Source organism: Fukomys damarensis, unplaced genomic scaffold (assembly GCF_012274545.1).
Source record: "Fukomys damarensis isolate Sample0158 unplaced genomic scaffold, DMR_v1.0_HiC HiC_scaffold_34, whole genome shotgun sequence".
In the NCBI taxonomy this organism is placed as follows: Eukaryota; Metazoa; Chordata; class Mammalia; order Rodentia; family Bathyergidae; genus Fukomys; species Fukomys damarensis.
The window spans coordinates 6,552,919-6,576,244 of NW_022900946.1; the positions used below are offsets into that span (position 1 = coordinate 6,552,919).

A 23,326-nucleotide genomic window follows, 5' to 3' on the forward strand; every position below is an offset into this window, starting at 1 on the left:
TTTTTTTTTTTTTTTTTTTTTTTTGGTACTTGGGATCAGACTTGGGACTTTGTGCTTTTGAGGCAGGTGGTAGAACCACTGAGCTAAATCCCCATTCCCTAATAAACTTTATATTACCAGTTTTTAGACAGAGACTCCTTAAATGATAAACATGTCTATATGCAGAGCTGAGTATGGATCTGATCCAAAGTTTTAAGGTAATAGAGACAGATACAAAACGAGGGCAAAGATACCAAGCTTTATCCTGTTTCAGTTGCCCAACAGGCATCTGTAGGCCCCAGAGTCACTGTTTTAGCAAAAGCAGCTTTTAAACCCCTGACTGCCCCAAAAGAAAACACAAAGTTTTTTGCTTTTAATGAATAACAGGTTAATGGAGTTTGTTTATTCTGTCCCTCTGTGTTGATCCCAACAGTGTTATTTTCTTGAAGACACTATGGCCTGTTCTTGAAGACACCATGGCCAAAGAAGCTTCCTGGCTTTAATGATACACCTGGTTTTTGAGGCCTGTAAAATTGTTCAGAAGTGTGAGGGGGTAGAGAAGAATACATACCATACTTTTGAAGGGTAACAGGTCTTGAGTTAAGGCCCAGGATTGTACCTGCCCTTTGTCCCTGTGGTAGTCTCTGTCTGTTAGGTACTAGTTGGACTAGGAAGGTAGGAGCTTGGCCATGCAGCAGGGGTCATGAGGCAAGGGCAGGTGGCATTAACACTTTAGCCGCCACAGGGGATCTGGACCGCACAGCAGTGCCCATGACAGTTTATTACCTTGCAGTTCCACCGATCAGTGTGACCTTGCCGTCAACGCTAAAGAGATATTTTTTTTCAGACCGAGATAGAGAGAAGGCTGGCATGCTTATTCCCACCCAGTCCTACCGTTTCTCTACTGATAAGATGAAAGAAAAGTGTGTATTTAATGATGGATCTTACCTGATATCTAGTAAAGCCCTGCCAGACTGGAAAGGAAATGGGTAACCTGTCACAAGAAACCTTGAGGTTGAAAGTACCCCTGTGCATCTGCCACACAGAATTTATCCAACAAGAAATCTGCCCTGGTTTGTTGTTTGGGTGGAGCCACATTAATAGCTGAATAGATGGGACCTACTCAGGTGTACCTGGAAATCTTAGGACAGTGTTTGATTACTACTTGTTGAGAGGCTGAACACCCTGAAGTGCTTAAACTGTTTCATTATGTAGGGGAATCTACCCTGGATGTTGTTTTCTTTTTCTTTTGGAATTAATTTTTAAAACATTTTTATTTGTACATGTTTGCATTCGGTACATAATGATTACATTCATTGTGGGTAGTTGGTACATGTCCTTAAGACACCTTAATTCTTTATACATTCCTCTGTCCTCCCTTGTGGAATTTATTTGCAATAATTTATACAGTATTTACGAAAATTGTCCCCTTCATCTGCTTATTAAATATAAATACCACAAAGGTAGAGCCCTTATTTGTCTTGCCTACTGCTCTGTCCTTAGCATCACCACAAACCACAGCACAGCTTCCAGTGAATATTTGTTGTATGAGTGAGTGTGGGGGGGAGGAAGGCTTTTTTTGGAAAAAAAGAAGGAAGAATTAATCCTTCTCCTAATAGTGACTCATTGTTTTCAGGCCACCCTTGGCCTTTCTCATCCAAAACATCCATGAGAAAGAGTGCACTGGCAAAGCAGTTGGAGCTGTTGATGTAACAATATTTCAAAACACCATCATTAGGAGCACAGCAGGGGATCCCTTGATCTTCTAGGTATTCTGCGATCTTCTATGATCGTCTAGCTACGATTTTTCTCTTAAATAGGTTCCTGTCTTGGAGACACTCTCCTCCAGACTCTGCCCCTTTCCCATTTCGCTGTTTCACCAAGAATTAAAGAAGACCCCGGTGTGAGGCAGCACCCAGCTTTTCCCCGGAGAAGCTTCGTTCTTTTCATTGAGGTCTTCACCATTGAGGTTTTTACACGTAGGTGAAATACCCACGCCACGTTTTTCAGGGTCCAGAGAACGCGCGTCAACCACAGTTCGGGGTATTGTTGCAGCGCCCCCTGGCGGCAATCCTGAAGGACGGCGCCCGCGGTCCACGGGCCCCTGCAGTGTTCCAAACTGTTGAGAAAAGAACGACTCCATCCTTCTTGGCTCCGGAAGCCTCCAACTGTCCACCCTCTCTGGGCCATGGCAAAGGCAGTCGGAAAAAGCAAAAATGGTAACTGGGGAGCGGGGAGAGGGCAAAGCCCTGGGCCCCAAGACTTCATCACTTTTTGTCCTTTGTGAGATGGGACAGTCCACTATTGTCCTGGGAGGTAACCTCTCTCATTGACTATCAAGGTATCATTTCCGTGCAGTGAGACGCCCCTCCCTGTGTAGTGAAAAGCTCTGAGTGCTGACGAGCATATATCTAAGGTCGAACCCCACCTCCATGAACATAGGCAACCGTGCCACCCCTCCGCCCTATTACCCTCAGCTGCCTGCTTGGCACCAACGCCTCTTCCACCCCGGTTGCCCACACTCTCATTTGTTTCCTAGCGTTTTGCCTTTTCCATGGAAAAAATGTCATAAAAATGGAATTATGAATGGAGCTTTTTGAGTCTGAGTTCTGTTACTGAACCCCGCTGTCTTTTGATACTAGACTTCATAGATTATAAGCCTGCCTGACATAAGCATGCTGAGGAAGGGAGCATGCCCCAGCCCTCAACTGCTCCCTGAACCCTGGCCTAGAAGGCTTTGAAGACCACATCTTGTTTATTCTGTTATTATTATTTTCTAGCCAGAAAGCTTCTGTGGTTTGGGGGAAGGCGAGGTTGGCAATGGCAAAGGCCATCTGCTTTCAGCAAAGGGCTAGGAAATCTGCCAGCTCCCCACAGCTGGGTAAGCCTTGCTCAGCAATGGCCCTGAAATCACCACAGTCACACAGACAGCTGTGGCAGAGTTCTGGCGAGTTGCAGTATGCCACTCCCACTCGTCCTTGTGGAAGGAGTTGTACACAGAATCCTGGAAAGGTATACTGAAAAAGAACCTTCTGGAAGCTTCCTCACAGAACATCATTTGTCCTAAATCACTGCTTAGCCCTCCAAACTTTCTTGTGAGATTTGGTCCTGTAGAAAACATGTTCCAACCCCATCACCCATCGTCCCCAAAGTCTTTGGATTTTCCTCTCAAATGCTTTTTGGATCTACCTACTGTCCATCTCCACTGTCACCGCCATCGACATGCTTGGGCCCTTTCCATGTCTTGATTCCACAAGCAGCCAGAGGTTTGATTTTATTTTTGTTTTAAATGCAAATCTGATCATGTGCTGTTTAAACAACTTTCACTTTCCGTAAGGTAAACCTGAGCACCAGCCCTTGTTGGCATAGCTTTTAGGCTCCCCACCCCATCCCTGTACTCGCCTCCTTCTTGTTCTAAATAGGGCTCCCTGTCTCAGAATCTGGGTACACTTTGCTCTCTCCCATTCTCCTTCATATAAATATTTCCTGTTGGTCCTTTCAACCTTAATTCATATTTACCCCCTCAGAGAAGCCTGATTTATCTGCCTCCCGCAGATAAGTCCTTGGTCTCCTGTTATCTGGTCTCAGAGGGTTTTTTTTTTCTTTTCTGTTTTTCTGAGATGGGGTCTCTCTCTGTAGTGTAGGCTGGTCTCTGGATCCTCCTGCCTCAGTCTCCCAAGTGCTGAGATTGCAGGCATGCCATACCATGCCTGGGTACCAAAGAGCTTTCTGTCCTTTTCCTTCATAGCTTGTGTTATTATTTGCTCTCAATTTATATTTCTATAACTGACTGATAACTGTCTCCTCCACTCAGTTATAAGATCCTTAAGGGCAAGAAACACATCTCTTTGTCTTACTACAGTAAATCCAGGATCTAAATACACTGTCTCTGCATCAATGTTCAATTGTTTGTTTTTTGAGACAGGCTCTCACTATGTAGTTCAGGCTGGACTTGAACACACTGTGTAGCCCAGGCTAGCCTCGAACTCGTAGTGATCCTCCTGTCTCAGCCTCCTGAGGGCTGGGAATGGAAGCGGGCACCACCACACCCTGTATGCCAGCATCAATTAAATATTTTAAGTGACTGGGTAATAATAACTAATACTGATTAAGCACCCATGATATACCAGGCACAGTGAAAAAGCCCTTTAATGTTGTCATTTAATTCTCATAGCACTTTATTTATTATCCTCATTTTACCAACCAGGAAACTGAGGAAAAGGAAGGTTATAGGCAGTCTGGCTTCAGAACCCCAGGGACTGCTGCCATGCTGCAGTCAATGACTGAAACAAGCTCCTCTCTCCCCCACTCCCCTCTCTTTTAGAAAGCCGAGATAGGCTAGAGCTCAAGCCTTCTGTACACAACTTGAAAAAAACGAAGCAGACCAAACTCACAGTGGGCAGCCTGGGACTGGGCCTGATCGTCATCCAACATGGGCCCTACCTCCAGATTATCCACCTCATCAAGAAGGGGGCTGCAGCCCAGGACGGGAAATTCCAACCAGGTGAGCGTGGTTTCCCTAGGCCTCCCTCCAGTCTGTCTTCAGGGAGTCACGGGCTTTCAGCGTAACCAAAATAACTGAGAACCAGAATGATACAAAGCTATTGCCTGAGAACTTTACATGTACCAGTCAATGGCTATCACTTATACAACTCTCACTGTTGGGTGTGAGAGTTAATTCTTACAATAATCTTTTTTGGGGGGTGGTACCAGGGATTGAACTTGGGTCCTATGTGCTTGCAAGGCAGGTGGCAGAACCAGTGAGCTAAATCCCAGGCCCCTCTTACACTAATCTTAATTCTTACAACAGTCCTCTAGTTGGGAGCTGTTAATCGTCCTCTTTTCACAGGTGAGGAAATCAAGGGTGAGCTCCTTATCCAGGGTCCTCTGCACCTTATCAGTGACACACAAACAAGGGCCCAGTGTCACTGCAGTTTGTGACTCTGTTCAGAAGTACATCTTTTGGGGGCAGCAGCAGCCATCGCTAACATTTGGATGCATGAGTTCATTTCAGCCTCCCAACAGCCCTGAGAGATAGATTCTGCATCAAACCACCTAATAGGGCAAGGAAGCAGACAGTTACGCTGAAGAGTAGGATTTGAATTCTCCCTCCGAGACTCCAGAGCTTTACCAGTAGCGTCCTGCTTCTCTGGTCTTTGGATCAATATATTTTTGCTTTCTTTTTTGTTTTTGTTTTTTGAGACAGGGTCTTGCTCTGTAGTTCAGGCTGGTCTTCAACTCACTATGTAGCCCAGGTGGCCTTGAACTCATGGAGATCATCCTGCCTCAGCATTCTGAGTGCTGAGAATACAGACATGTGCCACCAGGCCTGGCTCTGGGTGAATATATTTTCTATCCGATGCAAGATGTCCTTTCCTTCTGAGTGCCTACCTTGGGCCTGGTGCTATGCTCAGGAGTGGGGAAGGTACAATGAGGGTGGTGACATGGTGAGAGAAAAAACCTTTCAGGTTGGCTGGCCTGAATTCAGGTCTGAGACCTGCCACTTCCTAGTTCTGCGTCCTTGGGCAAAGTCATGTAAGCTTCTAGGCCTTAGTCAACTTCATTTCTTCTTTTTTTTTTTTTTTTCCAGGGCTGGAAATCAAACCCAGGGCCTCACATATGCTAGGCAAGGGCTTTACCACTGAGCTATGCTCCATCTCAACCTCATTTCCAAATTGGAAGAATCCTGTGTTTGTCAAGAGAGTGCTATGATTTGATGAAATAATTTTGATGAAAGTGCTCTAAAAACTCAAGTATTTTAGAAATACTGGCTGGGGCAATTAGGGCAGCACCTCCCTGGCAAGTGCGAGGCCCTGAGTTCGATTCCTAGTACCAAAGAAAGAAATACTGGCAATTCTCTAGACTGTATCTTTTTTAAAAACATAAAGAATGATTGTGGTATGGGTATGGTGGCAGAAGTCTGTAATCCCAGTACTCAGGAGGCTGAGGCAGAAGTATAGCTGCAAGTTCGAGGCCAGGCTGGGCCACATAGCAAGACCTTGTCTCAACAAGACAAAAAACAAAACAACAGGAAAGATTGTGATACAGGACTCCTAGCAATGCTGGTTAGCTATTAGAATCACCTGGGGAGCTTTGAAAACCAGGATCCCCGGCCCCATCTCCCCTGAGGTCCTGATTCAATTGGTGTGGGTTTGAGACTGGGTAGTTCATGCTTTAAAAGCATCTCAGGGGATTCTAATTTGCAGCTCAGGTTCGCAGCAACAGATTAAATGAGAAAGTGGATAAATGCTACTATTACAAAATGGTTTGCCTTACCTCAAAACTGAAAGCATTTTCTTTGCATATCCTACTTGGTGCTGGGAGACAAATTGCCAGGGCGATTCTAGACTTCCAAGATTCTGCCTTCTGCCACTGTGACAAATACCTGAGATAAACAATTTATAAGGAGGAAATATTTGCCATGGCTTCCGGTTTCAGAACATAGCAGAAGTCTCTCTTGCTTTTGGACTTATGGGGAGGTAGCAGGTCATGGCGGGAGTGTGTGGCAGAGGAAGATCTTCATCTTTCAGGCAAAATGGAGGCAGGAAAGGGGTGCAGTAGCAGCGTTCTCAGGGGCACACCCCCCAGTGATTCCACTTCCTACCGCTAGGCTCCGCCCCCTGACGATTCCATCACCTCCCTGCAGGTCCATGGTCTGGGGACTAAACCTTTGACACATGAGCCTGTGGGGGACGCCTGTCCAAACCGTAGCACAGACTAAAACTACAAGACAGCTCTCACGGGCTTTTCTGCTCTTGTCAGATTTGCTGCACTCAGATAAATGTTGGTTGTGTTGAATTCACCTTTTAAATCCAGGACTTACCTACCAGTACTGGCACATTTATTACGTCCATGCTTAATATACAAACAGGAAATGAATATTTGTCCAGGCATTGTACAAGGTGTTTCCATAACTATTATGGAACCCTCAAGTAGGAGTTTAGCTGCAAAGTCCCTCTGAACTGATTCATTCCTGGAATGTAGATAATCAAATATAGAAGCTCAGAGAGATAAAGTAATTTGTTCAATATACATGCTTACATCTGTGATCAGAGCTGGGATTTGAGCTCACATCTGCCTAGAAAGTCCATCCCTTTTTAGCCAATTGCCTAATAACTAGAAGATTTCAATATAGAGAGGCCAGAGCTTCAAATCTCTTTATGAAATAAATGTCAGCCAGTGTTTTTCAGTGTCTAGATTTCAGTCTGTAATTCAGCCACTTTTGACAATCATCACAAGATGGGAGGTGACCGTCATGGAAGCTTGCTATTTCTTTGATCCCATGGGCTCTGAGCACCTTTCTTTTTCATCCATGTTTTCAAAGCTCTCTCCTTTGGTATTTCATAATAAGCTTTCATGTTGATTTCCTAGTTTAGTTCAGTGTTAGTTTATTCTGGCCAGGCTTTAAATTCTTCTCGGCCACATTGTGGCTTTAATGGACTCTGATGTCCAAAGTCTTAAGGAATGAATATAGCTTTCCCCGAATGTGTGTTGTGTGCAGGCTCCTGGCTAGGCACTGTGAGTGCAGTGGGGAGCCAAAGAGATGGGCAATTTAAAATTTGAGAGGAATGGAGAAAAAGAAATAAAATAAATTTTTCACTAGTGGCATGGCTGCTGCGAAGCTAATTTAATATAGGTAACTAAGACAGTTTATATAATGTCATTCCTACAGCCCATTAAAAAAGAAAAAAGATGTGTAATGAGTCTGGTGTTCATAAATATCAAACTAGTGTCTCTCTGTGAAGGGCAATGTTAATATCTATTTGCTAGAGTAATCACATTCATACGCTGACACCTTTAGTTTACAGCCAGAACGGTCAGGGAATTAAGCTGTTTATTTTCTGCTGTCTTGATAAAAGTCACCCTTTTACAACATAATTAAGCAGAATGCCAAGCCATAGCTTTCAGCTATAAACACTCCTTTTAACATGAGGCATGTATGCTTGTGCAGAGAGGGTTTTTCCCCGTTGTAATTAACCTTGGTAGGAAAAGCAGCTGTTTCATACTGTGCAGCCTGCAGGTGGCTGGGAGAAGCCTTGTTTCATCATGGAGTTAGTTTCGGGTACATGGTCGATTTTTACCCCCAGCTACTTCTTAAGACTGAGGTAGAGGGTTTTTTCCATCCTTCTAAGTATTCATTTCTGCACTAATGGAAACTTTTCTTTCTGATAGTATCTAGCACTGGGGAAATCTGTCCATCGCATTTTGTCTTGTTTGTTCATTTTTGTCTGTCTGTTTGTTGAGACAGGGCCTCACTATGCAGTTTAGGCTGGCCTTGAACTCACTATGTAGCCCAGGTTGGCCTGGAACTTATGGCAATCCTCCTGCCTCAGCCTCCTGAGTGCTGGGAACAGAGGCATGCACCACCACACCCAGCCTCATAGCATTCTTTGGAAGCATCCTTGAGCATCAGTGTAATTTCCTATTTAGCCCATGAAGGTGTAGTGTCAGAGAAAGGTGCTTCTTCTCAACCCTTCTTTCCTTTGAGGTCGGGCTTGAGCTGTCTTGGAATGACAGTGATTTGGGGTACCTAGTTTCCCACACACAGAGAGGTGGACCCATCTTTTCTAAGTTCAACTTCAACCCATGTCAGTTCTAAAAGCCCCATTACCGTTTGGCAGGATGTCAGTATTAATAAGCTTGTATTAATAAGCTTTGACGGCTATTTTACCCAAAATGAGCCTGTCCTTAAAAAAATAAATCTTTTGTATTCCTTCTTCAAAGTGTTTTCTGAATGCAAATAGCATTCAGGGTTTGTCACTGAAAGCAACACAAAACAGTCCTGTGGGGCCCTGAATTTAGGGTAGAAATGTGACAGAATTGCCAGAAAAGCTGAAGAAGCAGGCTTGGAAAATGGGAGAGAGCAAACAGCTGTGCAAGACCACTCCCAGAAGCTGAGCGCTGTTGTCACCCCCAGCACCTCTGTTCCAGGATAAGTGACCTGGGAGGCAGTGTCTGGTGACTGGATCTAGTTTACAGGCTGGTGTCCCAGCTACTGGGGGTGGGAATGGGGGATGTCAGCAAGGGTGAATATAGGTTATTTGGGGTTTTTTTTTTAGCTTTTTCCATTTTGGGAGTCCAAAATGGAGTATTTGTTGGCGTATTTGTTGCCAAGATGGTGTCTTCTTCCCACCTGCTCCACAGTTGACTGTCATGCTTCCCTTCCTGTCCAGCACAACCCTCAAGTAGGAGTTTAGCTGCAAAGTCCCTCTGAACCCATGCACTGTGCATACACCTCAAGCATAATTAAAGCAAGCTAATTGCCTGATGTTTCAGACAGACTTATTTTCCCAACTAATTCTGTAAAGGAGCTGAAAATTAATAAAAGGCTTGATGTTTAATACAGGCTATTTACTGTGGAGGGTACTGGAAATTGCCAGGCAGGTATAATAGAAAGCAGATCATTTACTGATCAGTTAGTCTAAGTGGTTTTTTTCTTTACTAGTAAAAATCATTCATTTTCCTTGAAACTAATATATTTTCAGAAGCTAAAGGATGGTTCAGACTATAAATGGATTTTAGCCTCTGTTATACCAAGAATTTTAGCAGTGTCTCAAGAACATAGCAGAACATCCTCCATTATGTTGCTATTAAGAAAGCATCTCACAATCATTCTTCATTACGCAGAGGACACTGAGGTCAAAGAGATGAACTCTGTTTTTTTCAATATGGAGAAATGAATCCAGGGCGTGCTGAGCTATAGCTCCAGTCCCTTTTACATTTTATTTTGAGATGGGGTCTCACTAAATTCCCTAGGTTAGCCTTGAACTTGCAGTCCTCCTTTCTCAGACTGCCACGTAGCTGCACAAGCACTCCTGTACCAAGGCAGCTGTACCACCACTCCTGGCCAAGGTGAACATTTTTATTTTTATTTATTTATTTTCATACCGGGGATCGAACTCGGGTCCTTGTGCTTTAGAGGCAGGCAGTGGAACCACTGCGCTACATCCCTGGCCCTAAGATGAACATTTTTAATAAAGGGTAAAGAGTGGTTTTGGTCCAAGATAAAATACCTTACAATGAAGTCAGAAATCAATGTGGCCCTTAAAACCCATTATCTTAGTTTTACTGATAATATTTTTCTTCCTTCAGGTGATGTTCTGATTAGTGTCGGTCATGCCAATGTGCTAGGTTATACACTTCGGGAATTGTTAAAGCTTTTGCAACACATCACCATACAGTGCTACAAATTAAGGTGTACCGAGATTTTATCGACATACCCCAAGAATGGCAAGAAATATATGATTTAAATCCTGAGATAAAACCCCCGGTAACATTTAGGTAAGTACTTAATTTAGGAACTCTGTTACAATGCAGAACCCAGGGCCTGTGAGTCACAGGGACCTGGTTTAATTATTAGATGGTTAAGGACTATGGGAGGAGGGACTGGTGACATTGCCAGAATAATTTAGAGAACTGCTGGATCCTTTGGGAAAAGATGGTCTGCAGGATCTCATATGAGGCAGCACGATAAAGGCAACTGGGGTTAAAAACAATCAGCAGTCTCTGGTGGGAGCTCTGTCCCCAAGCCTACAGGCATTGTGCCCTTCTTTCCAGTCAGCTCTTAAAATGTGCACTTGTGCTGTTAGCTTTTCTCTCTGAATCCTTCCTAATAATATTGAAGCCCTTTTATGCTATTCCCTCCAAGTCTACTCCCCTTTCCCTGTCCTGTGCAGCCACTGTACCACCCTGGAGTCCCCTCCAAACTTGTTCAGCTACGTCGACATCTCCATTTTCTCAGGAGACACCACTCCCCAGTGCTCACTCCTCAGCCCGCCTCCACCTACACATGGCTTTGTGCCTCAGCTGCAGGTTCTTCTGGGGATCATCCACAGCCTTCAGCTGTGATTGCAATGACTCTCCTGTATTTACTTTGCATGGCCTCTAAACAGCATTACACTTTACAACTACCCCTCTACCTCTACCTCGGACATCTTCCCCAGGCTTATGTGTTGCCACACTTTTTTATCTTGTAGTTTGTGAGACAAGGTGTAGCTATGTAGTTCAGGCTGGCTTCAAACACAAGGCTATCCTCCTACCTCAGCCTCCCAAGTGCTACAATTACAGATGTGTGCCACCACGCCAGGCTTACGATGCCACACTCTTGTACTTCTCACTTCCTCTTGGTCTTTTTCCCCAACTCAGAATTCCTCAAGGTTAAGGGTAGGGGAAAGGTAATAAGGGGAAAGAAAAAAAATATGAGAAAATGAAAAAATGGAAATAAAGTGTTTGTAAATGGGGAGGGAAGGAGGGGGTGAAGGGAGGGCAGGGACAAGGGGAAAAAATGAGAACCAAGACCTGTCATGTATAGGTACAAGATCCCAATGATAAGTGTGACTGTACTGTATACCTAAAATGTACCAATAAACTCAATTTAAAAAATTCCTTAAGGTTTAGCCTTTGGCTCAGTGTGGTAGGGGAAAGGTAATAAGGGGAAAGAAAAAAAATATGAGAAAATGAAAAAATGGAAATAAAGTGTTTGTAAATGGGGAGGGAAGGAGGGGGTGAAGGGAGGGCAGGGACAAGGGGAAAAAATGAGAACCAAGACCTGTCATGTATAGGTACAAGATCCCAATGATAAGTGTTACTGTACACCTAAAATGTACCAATAAACTCAATTTTAAAAATTCCTTAAGGTTTAGCCTTTGGCTCAGTCTCTTTGGCAATCAATTTCAATTTCATTGATGCTTGTGGTTTCTATTACTATCCATACGCTAGTCACTTTCAAATTGTACTATCTCCAAACTTGTATATTTAAACACCCACTTGATCTCTTCTGGATGTATAATAAATCCTTTGAACTCTAGCTTGACTGAAAGCCAGCTCAACAGTGATTTTCCAGTGGTCCTATTGTACGTGCGTGTGTGTGTGCAGGTCTCCTGCATTGACCTACATCCCCAGGGTCTCACTAAATTGCCCAGGCAGGACTCAAACTTCTTCTGCCTCAGCTTCCCAAGTGCTGGGATTACAGGCATGGGCCACCAGACCTGGCTATGACCCTATCTTGGTGAGTGTTTACCAACTTGAACAAGCCAGATATTTAGGCTTGTGCTTGGTTTCTAAGACTTGTCATTTACCCTCTATCTTCTCACATTTGTACACTTCTATCTCTGGCTATTCCCACTGTCCCAGACAGTCACCATTTGACCTCTGTGTACCTACTCTCACTCCGTATTCATTCTCCACACAGGATGATCCCTTTACAATGCAAATGTGGTCATAGCATCTTCCAGCTTAAGATTCTGAAGACCTGATTTTAGAATGAATGCCAAAATCCTTACACTGGCCTATAATGCCATACAGAGTCTGGCTTCATCTCATGCTTCTGTCCTCATCCTCTAACCCTCTTGGGCTTTCAGCCTTCTGGTCTTGTGTTGCTCTTTGCTCTGTAACATGTGTAAGTGTTCTCTTCAGTATTCATCCTCAAAGGCTCTTTTTTTTTTTTTTAATACCTGGGATGGAATTTGGGCCCTTGCACTTGTGAGGCAGGCAGTGGAATCACTGAGCTAAATCCCCGGCCCTAAAGGCTCTTTTCTTAAGAGGCCTTCAAACAGGAGGCATCACCACCTGCTGTATGCTTTCTTTGCATTCTTTATCTCTACATTTACCCAGTTTTGATTAAATAGTATGTATAATCAGTTGTTCATGTTTCCCTAGGAAAGTGTACATTCCAAGAAGGTAGGGACTGAATCAGTCTAGTTCTGCTAAGCCTTCTATGAAATTTTCACATGGTGGAGGGCTCAATTATTGGAAGAATGAATGAAAAATTGGAAGCAGCTTTGAATCTCATTTATCTGTACCAGATTTAACGGGGATTCTTCTAAGGATCAGAATTAGATCCTTTCCCTTAACGTCCAATTCGATGCTCTGATGCAACAGTGGCCTTTAATTCTGTCAGGTTTCTGAACACTTAGTGGTTGTAGCTGTGTAACTTTGCTCAAAGACACATGGCCCATATTATAACTTTACTGCAGAGACCCAGACTTATGGCTAAAGATCTGGCAGAGCCCACAGCTGTGCTCTGCTGAGCTCTCACAACATTTAAAAAAACCCAGAAGGGCAGAGACCGTAGAGAGCCAAGACACATGGGATGCTTAACCAGCAGCAGTAATACTCCACTCCTTGACTTGGATGGTGGCCACTAAGACATTTGCTCTCACACACACACACACACACATACATATATATATACACACACACATTTATAATTTTTTTCTTCATTAAACTGTTTTGTCATTCTTCTGTGTATTTCAAAATTTTTTAAATGAAAAAATATTTATTAGTTGCCCAATTTATAAATCTTGTATTTCATGGAAAAAAATCTCCATCTCTGATTTCTCCCAGAAACCCAGAAGATGGACTGATATTCCTAAGTGATAATGGTGGGCTTAAAAGGGAACAGCTATCCTCTCTGGATCAGACAAACTGGGGAAGATTTGTTTTTCCTGTGACCAGATCAATGCTGATTTGATTTACAATCATTAAAGCTATTAGTGAATACTTAACTAACTCATTGCATACCGTGTGGTCAGCACTGCAACAGGATTTTACAAGTAGGCCATTTAATCCTTTTGCAAATGCTATTTTTATGCTCATTTTACAGGTAGCAGTGTTTAAAAAGTTTACCATGGGGCACAAGGATACAGGGCACAGGTCTGTAGAGTAGGGCTGTTAACAACTTTCTTCTCATATACTAGCTACTGGGCACTTAAATGTGGGGGAATGTAACCAAGGAATTTAAAAATTATATTCAAGTTTAATTCATTTAAACCTAACAGCCCCATTCAGCCAGAGGTCTCTGTATTGAAGACTGCAACTCTAAAGCCTGAGTTCCTAACCATTTGCTTATAGAGCCGGTATGTTCTAAGCATTTCCAATACTAGAGAAGATTCAGAATATTAAAACCTGAGGATGGCAGTTTGACTACTCAAAAGCAAAGGGATAACAGAGAAAAAGAGCACAATTAAAGTACAAGGCTAAAGCCCACAAACTTACAAAAAATACCAAGCACATTCTAAATCCTTTCTTAAGCAAAATTCTTACAGTGAAGGCATTTTGGTAACATGTGGAAGGCATGAGGGGAAGGGCGACTTCTTTCACAGCAAGACCTTTCTCTGCAGCAGACAGCACTGTGTACAGCGAAGACACTCCATATCATGCCCTGGGTGGGCCTAATTGCATGAAATCTTTGTTTCCAGCCAACCATGACCTCTGCTGGCTGTGGCCTAACGCCAGTTTAATTCGAGCTCACTCTACCACCCGTTCACCTCTTACAGTCTGAGAAAAAGGACTTAAATTTTTTAAAACTTTAAACTTTTAATTTTTAAAACTTTAAAGTGTAAAAAGAACTTTAATTTTTCGTTTTCATTCAGGAAGTCCTGAATCTGTCAGAAGGCAAAGTGTTTTAATCCTGAGTTGTGAATTTCCCTGCATGGCCCTAAATCCAAGATAAAGAAAATCTCACCATTTAAGACTAGTGGCTGTCAGTGAAAATGACTCAGTACCAAGTGCCTACTATACAATAGATAAAATTTAGAAAAAGTTGCTTAAGTTCTTAAAAGTAAATAAGGCAGATTGGCAAGAGTCTAGCAAGTCTGACAGGTTGGCAGGGCATGGGGAAGAAACCTGTTTCCTATTAGCAGGAAGCAATGTGCCAGATGGCTATAATCTCAAAGATCTAGTTTTGGATCCACTGAGCAAAGGATGAGGGAAAGCAGTGAGGGACGCATTTGTCCTGCAAAGTAATATCAAGTACAAGTACTGCAGGCCCTGGAAAAGTCCAGAGGCTCATCCATGTTTCAACAATCAAGCCAGCTCAGCATGGTGGTGCACGCCTGTAATCCCAGGACTCTGGAGGCTGAGGCAGGATTGTCTTGAGTTCAAGGTCAGCCTGGGTTACACTGAGTTTAAGGACAGCCTGAACTACATACCGAGACCCTGTCTCAAAGAAACCCAAACCAAAACAAAAAACTTCAAAAACAAGCCAACAGTTGGGGAAAATAAAAAAATAAACAAAAATGATCTTGAAAGCTTTTGGATGACAACAGAGGTGGAATAGTGAATGTTGAGTAGAAGTGCTCTCTATAAATCCACATCTGTAAGCCCTGAGAGGCAGAGAATGATGTTCTGTGTGGCAGTATCATGAGAAGAAGACTCAAGGACTTACAATGACTAGCATGTTGAAGATCCTTGAGGCTATTTCCTGGCTCCCCTGGCAATCAGTGATCTTTTTTGGTTATTGCCACATGAACTGTTTTGTTTTAGAACAGTTTTCAGGAGATTGTCAGGTTGAACTTGTCACTGTAGATGAAGTGAAATAAATCCATCCTTTAAGTCCTCCTAAGATTCCGGTCAGCAGTATGGTTTAAATTTGTGCAGTTTCAAAAAGTAGTATGAATCAATTTAAGGCAAGAGTCAATTTAAGAATAAAAGCCAGATGTGATGGCACATGGCTGTGACCCCAGCACTTGGGAGGCCGAGGCAGTAGGACGGCCTGGAGTTCAAAGCCAGGCTAGAATGTGTGATCCTCACGCCTCACCCTCCCAGAGAGGGGCTGGGATTAAAAGTGTGTGCCACAAAGCTCAACTTTAAAGGTATTTTTTAAAAAGATAAAAACTTCAATGATGCAGAAAGGTAGTACTAAAACCAATTTGTATTTCTTTTTATGAGCCAAGCAGGTTATAAGACACCATATCTTATAAGTTTGCTGATATTAAGAATTCATTTCATTCACTTTTCATTTCAGCACACCAGACACTGAGCAGACAACAGATGATTCTGTTACCAGCAGTGATGATGATGAAGATGAAGTTTTAGGTAAAAGTTTTAGTTTCACTTTTCATTTCAGCACACCAGACACTGAGCAGACAACAGATGATTCTGTTACCAGCAGTGATGATGATGAAGATGAAGTTTTAGGTCCACAGTCAACTGGACAACAGCCTGCAAGGATGCCAGTATCTACCTTGAGTGAATGGCATGAATATAAAAATGAAAACCACACTATTCATGTTGGAAAAGGCATTAAGAAAATGAGAGCCCCTTCTCTGCAGTGGACAATGGCAGAGCAAGACAGTGACAGCTCTTCTTCCTCGGCTTCCTCTACTTCAGATGCATTTTGGCCGGAAGACTATGCCCAAGCTGAGAAGGGCAAAGGTCAACCAGTATCTAAAGTTGGTTAGGCAGTGCTTTGCCTATATGTGGTCATACAAGCATTTATATTGAAAACACCCAATTTTTATTCCTCACCATGTACAGGTTTGCAGGCATTCTTACAGAATAAGTACAGACCTATCAATTCTCTTCCAGGACTGTGTTGAAAAGCTTTAGACACTTTCTTGTGTGATGGTGAAGGACTCAGAGGCCTCACAAATCATCAAATAAAATACCAATAAAATAGCAACATTATTCAGCTCATCAAAACCCTGAGAATTTTTCATCTTTTAGAAAATGCAGTACAGGAACCCAGTATCTAAATGTCTGAATACAATGGAGAAATTTAATTTGAGGTAAATATTTTTTGATATTTGGTTTTTCCTTTCTGTAAAACTTATGTCCTAAAAAGAAATAACGGAAGCTGGGTATGCTGATGCACATCCACAGTCCTAGCTATTCAGCAGGCTGAGGAAGAAAGATCACAAGTTTGAAGCCAACCTGGGCAACTTGACAAGATCTTATCTCAAAAGATAAAAAGGAATGGGGAATGTAGCTCAGTGATAGATCACCCCTGGGGAAAAAAGGGCTAAAAACCAGACCACTTAACCCAGACAACTTAACTGTTGTTACCCAAAGTAAGTTTTTTGGGGGGCGGGGCGCTCGGGCAAGCTCTGACTCTCCTATCCTGGAATGGGGTTGTTGCATCTTACCTCAAGCAATTACGTTACAAAAAACAAAGCTAAGTAAACAAGGCCTTTCCCCAGATAGGCTCATTATCAGTTAGCTTTGCATGACCTATTCCTAAAAAAGCCGCGTTCCTTTTCAGAACACACAACTGCTTAGGGCACAGTTAAAACAATGTTCTCGCATTGCCTTGAGAGCCTCAGTTCCCATTCTTTAACCTTTGAAATTATCGTGTTTGTGCTTAAAATTCTAAAGGACACAGGCCTCATTCTTATAAAATTGGAAGAAAATGGCAGGCTGGTGTCTAATTCCGGGGTTAGCAGGTTGTGAACAATGGCTGGAGGTCTTCCTCTTCCTTAGTGTGTCACTCCACAAGATGGGTTCTGTGGTGTCACACGAGGTGTTAGAAATGGATGCTGCACTGCACTTCTTGTACTCATATGGCTTCTCCCCAGTGTGGGTCCTCTGTTGCAGTGAGGTTTAACCTCTACCTGAAGGCCTTGCCACACGAGACATATGTAAGGTTTTTTACCAGTGTGGATTCTCGGGAATAAGTGGGTATGAGCTACATGTGAAGGCCTTCCCACATTAGTTTCTCACATATGGAAAGTCTCTACTATGGATTCTCTGGTGGACAATAAGGGAAGAGAGCTGACTGAAGGCTTTCCCACACTTGCTGCAGTCCTTTGGTTTCTCTTCAGTGTGGATTCTCTGGTGTACGATAAGGTGTGAAAAGCAACTGAAGGTTTTTCCACATGCTGCACTTCTACTGGCTTCTCACCAGTATGACTTTGCTAATGCATACGATGATTTGCATTGAGTGAAGGCTTTGCCAGTCATTACAGGAAAAGGGCTTCTTTCCAGTATGAATTTTCTGGTGGACAATGAGGTTTGAGTTTTCCTGCACTTCTTTTACTCATAACATTTTTCATTAATGTGGATCTTCTGGTGCTAGGCAAGTTGTGAGAAGTAACTGAAGGCGTTCTCACATTCACTGCCCTTGAAGGTCTTTTCTAATGAATGGATCTTCCGATACAGTCAGATTAGAACTCTGCATGAAAGCTTTCCCACATTTTGCACACCCAAATGGTTCCTGTCCAGCGTGGATTCTCTGATGCACAAGGTTTGCCCTCTGAATGAAGCAGCCCTTGCCACAAATATTATATGTAAAAGGCTTTTGCCCCGGTGGGATTTTCTGATTTTTAACAGAGCCAGACTCAAGGCTGTATCTTCCTCCAGATTTCTTACATTTCTGTTCTTCTTTGAAGCTTTCAAGTATGTGATACTTGTCTGAAGTCTTTCTTTTTCTTCTTTATTCTCTGCCTCTTTAACATGTTTCCTTTCCCACATGCTTCTCCTAACTCAGTTCCTGAGGGTCAGCTTTCTGGATTCTGCATGATAGTTAGAGGGGTTTTTCAGCTTCTTCACACATTTGTTTTGGAAACAAGTAACTAACTAGGTTCTTGGTTTCAGCATCTAAGTTCAGGTCCCCCTGAGTCTATAGCATCTCACTCTTGGCCAGAGTCCCTGGGAAGGAGCAGCTGCCAAGGATTGGGGTTACAGCAGCAGGTGCTTCCTATGTTGCTTTTAGAACCAGTGCCATGTCCCAGGACATACTGTGACCCTTTTTCTCTTCTGATAAATCAAGGCCTGGCTGAGGATCCTCTCCTGGGGCCCAGACCTTGATGTTCTCAGCATGCATTCGTTGGAAGGATGCCTGACTCAGTACATTTTTATCCTCTTCCTCTTTTTTCACCTTCACTGGGCCCCAAAGTGCTAAGGCCATGACCTCTTTTAATTCTGCAGTCATTTTCTTGCTCAGAAGGACAACTCCTGAAGCTGGGGGCTACCCAGAAGTGGTTAAGCCTCATCAAACCCATGAACTTCAGAAGGTTTATATTAAGTTTATATTGAGTTTCTTCCCAGGATGGGCACTGCCTACCTGAGAGCCACTGGCTGGTTCTCTAACTTGTTTTTATCTTAAAAGTCACTAATAATAATGTGGAAATTTTTATCTTGATAGCTGCTTATTAGCTTTTTAAATAGTTTCTGGTGTTTCTCAGTTGATATAGTTCACTTATTCAATTATTATAGGCCTATCTCCTTTAAAGTATCTAAAATAAAGGTCTCAGTATGTAATACTTATTGATTAACTAGGCAAAATGCAAGAAAAACATTTAGGCAGAATGGTTTATTGACTCTAGGTCAGGTGGGAATAATTACCTAAATTTATACATTAAGATACTTCACCCAACTGAGAAAAAAGAAACATTATATTAGAGACTTTTGACTTTCATGTGTTTGCTGCTCTAGGCTGAGAAAAATGTCCAGGGCTTCTGTAATGTGCTTTAGTATTACAACTCATCAACGAAAGGTGTATGCCCCAAATTTCCACTTGCTGCCATTGACTTCTGGCCAGAAACAAACTTCTTTGCAGCCTTTAAATAAACAGAAGAATACAGAAAGTTAAAAGAAACAGTATGTATCATCAAGTAGATAATCTTGTCATTTCAAGACTTTATAGATAGAGCCCTTTATGCCAGCATTTTCTTTCTGAAGATGGATCACTGAAGTTCTTATGTATCATCAAGTAGATAATCTTGTCATTTCAAGACTTTATAGATAGAGCCCTTTATGCCAGTAAGCCCTTTATGCCAGCATTTTCTTTCTGAAAATGGATCACTGAAGTTGTCTAATGTTAAGTTATTAAGACTCTTTAACAGTCTCTTGTGACAGTTAACCGTGAGATGGTAGTGCTTTATGTGAGTATGAATACCCTATCATATGTGTGACCAAACGAGTAAGGGCAGTCCTCTAGATAAGAGGGCAGTGTTGAATGGCGGATGAGGAAAATCTCACTGACATGCAAAACAGGGTGATAACAGGCAGATCTGTACTGAGTCAATTGAAATACAATGATTGCTAAGTTAAAAGACAAACTTTATGTCCTGGTATTCCTGATGGCATTAATTCAAGTTCAAAGACTAGCAGTTTAAGTTAAGTGTAAAACAACAAAGCAGGTCTAGGTAAAGGGAGAATGCCCATAATATCTCAGGCCAGCTCTTTCCAAGGAGAGACAGCGACGGAGGCAGCTGGGTTGAGACGGGTACAGTCTCAGAAAGATGGAAGAGAGCCATTTAGAAGAGTATACACTGATGAACTTAGGGTCCAACTGAAGTCAGAGTTTTTATCTTAAAATAGCCTTGTCCCTTTTTTCTGTCCTATGATCACTATACCTTGACAAGAAGATGCTTAAGATATCTACAGTAGAAAAGGAGTTGGCATTTTTAATGTAGAAAAGACTTGGAAAACACACTGACTCTAGAAATACTCTGTAGTTTACATGCTTATTAGGCATAGTAGGAAATACAAAGAAGTATAAGACACATTTCTAGCTGTCACAACTCAGTGTTGTAAAGAACAATCACATATTGTGATTGTGGGGGAAAAAAGTAGCAGGAGCTGAGCAATGTCTTAGGCTAACCAAAGTAAAGAAAATCTTGACACTAGATAGTGAAGGATTGGCAGGATGAATTTACTTCTTGGGAATGAATGAGGAAAAACTAACAACCAACTCCAATTTAGATCCTACCCTAAAACATCACCAGTATTTAACTCTTCTTGACCTCTAAGAATTTAAAATGGCGTAACCTAACGATGATTTATTTGAATGAGGAAGACACATATACACAGACAGGTAGTATTCATTATCTGATGGTAACGAGGCCTCCCGTCTCCATACTAGGAACAGAGAGACCAATCAACAAGGGCAAAACATACAGCCCAAGGCAGCTTCTGTATTCTTTCTGAAAATGGATCACTAAAGTTCTCTAATGTTAAGTTATTAAGATTTCATTTGCTTACATTTATGACATCAGCATCAGCCACTGAGTCAATCTGCTGAAGGACTGTGGATGGTGGCACATAAGAACCAGCAACTAGAGCTTGAGACCCAACTTCATCCAGGAAACCCTCGGAAGACTCCACTGACATTAGGTATCCTGCTTTCAGCTTGTTCCTGTCCAACAAAAGGCAGGAATCAGTTTTATGGAGCAAGGCAATTTTAAAGCATGTATCTCAAACTCTGCAACATGTTCTTGGGAAACAGGCAAGTTAACAGCTCAAGGCCTCTGTTCTATTTCCTCAGCTCATGAAATAGCTTATTACTTAAATTATTGTTTAGAAAGATGTCAATTCAAAGCTATACTAAAACTTCAACAGATTACCTTCTGATTTTGGACCAGAACTTACATACAGATAAAGCTATTTTAATGTGAAGTAACTCCTCCTGTCTTATGATACATTTGTAGTGATAATTTTAGGCATTTCTATTAAACAAAGAAATCTACATATGTGGGATCTTAAGGTACTACCACTTGGCAGAATGCTCTGGGCTGACACACACCCCACCAAGTATTACTTAAACGTTGAGATTTGTCTCAGCAAGGATAGGGCATGAAGAAGAAGGCAGACAGGGAAGGCTACTACAGGACTTGTAAGACTAAGGAACTTAAATACTATGGGCACAAAGGATCAACTTGAAATAAAATATGATGACCAAATTCACAATTCTGGAAAGCAACTATTATTCCTTATAAACATGGTTTTCAATAAGGCACTAAATTATTCAAACCCCAAATAAATGATCATCCTTTGGCATTCTATGGTAAGACTCCCATTTAAATGTAATTACAATTTAAGACAGCAATTTTAGCATACTGTCCATATTGTCACTAAGGATTGCATTGAGTTCAAGGCTGGCCTGGGCTACATAGTGAGTTCAAGGCCAGCCTGAACTACATAGTGAGACTCTGTCTCAAAAAACCTAAAAAACAAAAAAACAAAAACCTACGCTATATTTATTAACAAAATACTTGTAAATTTTCTTAAACTAGATGTGAGACTTAGATTTTCCCTAAGTGAATCCAGTGTTTCAATTTATTCTTATACTTTTTTGTTGCTGTTGTTTACTTCTGGTACAAGCAAGTACAACTGTATCCTACTATCTTAGATTCATGCTTACAATTATTAATAAATTGTGTTATAGTTTTTCAAGATATTTGGTTTTAGGGCTGAGGATGTTGCTCAGTGGTAGAGCTACATGCATGAGACACTGGGTTCAACCCCCAGAACAGGAGGGGGAGCATGTAATTTTGTAGTGCAAAACTACAATACTAGCAATAGAAATGAGAAGTAAAAGTTGTTCCATACTGAGTTATAATTCATACCGTCATGCTTCCTGTGTAGGGATTAATAAATTATCATAGAGACCAAATGAATTACAAGGTTCTTAATCTGGAATTGTCATTAATTAGACCGACTTAACCTTAAATATCATAACTGCTATAGGAAAATGCAGTTTATTTTCCAACTTTTCCCTGAGTTTTAGTTAAAGGAAAAATCCCTTAAATACCAATGAGTCAGGAGGGGAGTGTTGTTTAGTGCTTCTAATGTGAACAGTGAGAATTTAAAAATCACCAAACAGTGACAAATCTTTTGTCTTCCTTAGAAAAAAAATAAAATCAGGTATCTTATGGAAACCCAGTTGGGAATCTATACCAAGATTCACTTGTCCCCTAGTTATGCAGTTGTCCTCTGGTACTGATTCCAGGACCCCCATGGATACTAAGATCCACAGATGCTCAAGTCTGTTTCGTAAGATGGCATACTGCTTGTATATAATCTATGCATAAACGCTCATACACTTCAATCACCCTAGATTACTAACAATACTTGATGCAATGTGAATGCTATGTAGACATTTGGTACATTGTATTGTTTAGGAAATGACAAGAAAGAAGCCTGCACATGTGCAGTATACATGCAATTTTCCCCCCAAATACTTTTTATCCATAGTAGGCTGAATCCATAGAGAATCTCTGGATAAGGAGGGCAAACTATAATTTAAAATATATGTTTTAAGTCCAAAGATATCTTTTATAGCCTATTATTTTCAACTGTAGAAAATGACAGGCATATTTGCTGTTTTTTTGATATACCAATTAATATTAGATAAGTCTTTAGTAACTTGAGTAAAAAGAAACATCATTATAACATTTTACAAAGGAGGAATCACTGGAGCTGTACATAGTGGTGGCATGCCTGAAACCCTAGCATTCCGGGAGGCTGAGGCAGGATGATCACAAGTTTAAACTGAGCTTGGACAAGCTAGCAAGGTCCTGTCTCAAAAACAAAACCAAAAAAGGGCTAGGGATAGAGTGAAGGCCTTAAATTCAATTCCCAGTACAACCAAAAAAAATAAGTGTGGAGGACATGGGATGGGAAGAGTGTCACTGATATGGAATCAATGATATTTAAAAAAATTTTTTTTTTCAAATTTCTACAACATGCTATTTTAAAGGATGTAAGTGCATATATATAATATTAAAAATTACATTTAAAAATAACCAAAATGTTCATGACTATATCTCTAGGTGGTAGGGTATATCTGTGTTTTAATTTATGTATTTATTTGCTTACTTTTTTTTTTTTTTTTTTTTTTTTTTTT

The 23,326-nt window shown here is 41.6% G+C and overlaps 2 protein-coding genes across 4 annotated transcripts in view; one reads left to right on the forward strand and one right to left on the reverse strand.

Annotated features, from left to right (window-relative positions):
* Positions 1–2,125: 2,125 nt before the first annotated feature.
* Positions 2,126–16,160, forward strand: Pdzd9 (PDZ domain containing 9). Its single transcript, XM_033758510.1, is given in 5 exon segments — positions 2,126–2,198; positions 4,304–4,483; positions 10,072–10,152; positions 10,155–10,260; positions 15,827–16,160. Coding segments are annotated over 5 exon segments (732 nt in total). The 5' UTR covers positions 2,126–2,167.
* Positions 16,161–16,661: 501 nt separating this feature from the next.
* The window catches only part of LOC104861834 (cytochrome b-c1 complex subunit 2, mitochondrial), a 44,384-nt gene continuing 37,719 nt past the window's right edge, over positions 16,662–23,326 (reverse strand). For 2 of the 3 annotated variants that reach the window (XM_010623437.3, XM_010623438.3), the window contains 2 exons: positions 20,683–20,836; positions 16,662–19,256 (listed from right to left, as the gene is read on the reverse strand). In XM_010623437.3, the coding sequence (XP_010621739.1) occupies positions 19,173–19,256; positions 20,683–20,836 (238 nt within the window). In that variant the 3' untranslated portion in view covers positions 16,662–19,172. The remainder of the gene's footprint in view (positions 19,257–20,682; positions 20,837–23,326) is intronic. The other variant, XM_010623436.3, reaches the window with a different exon arrangement.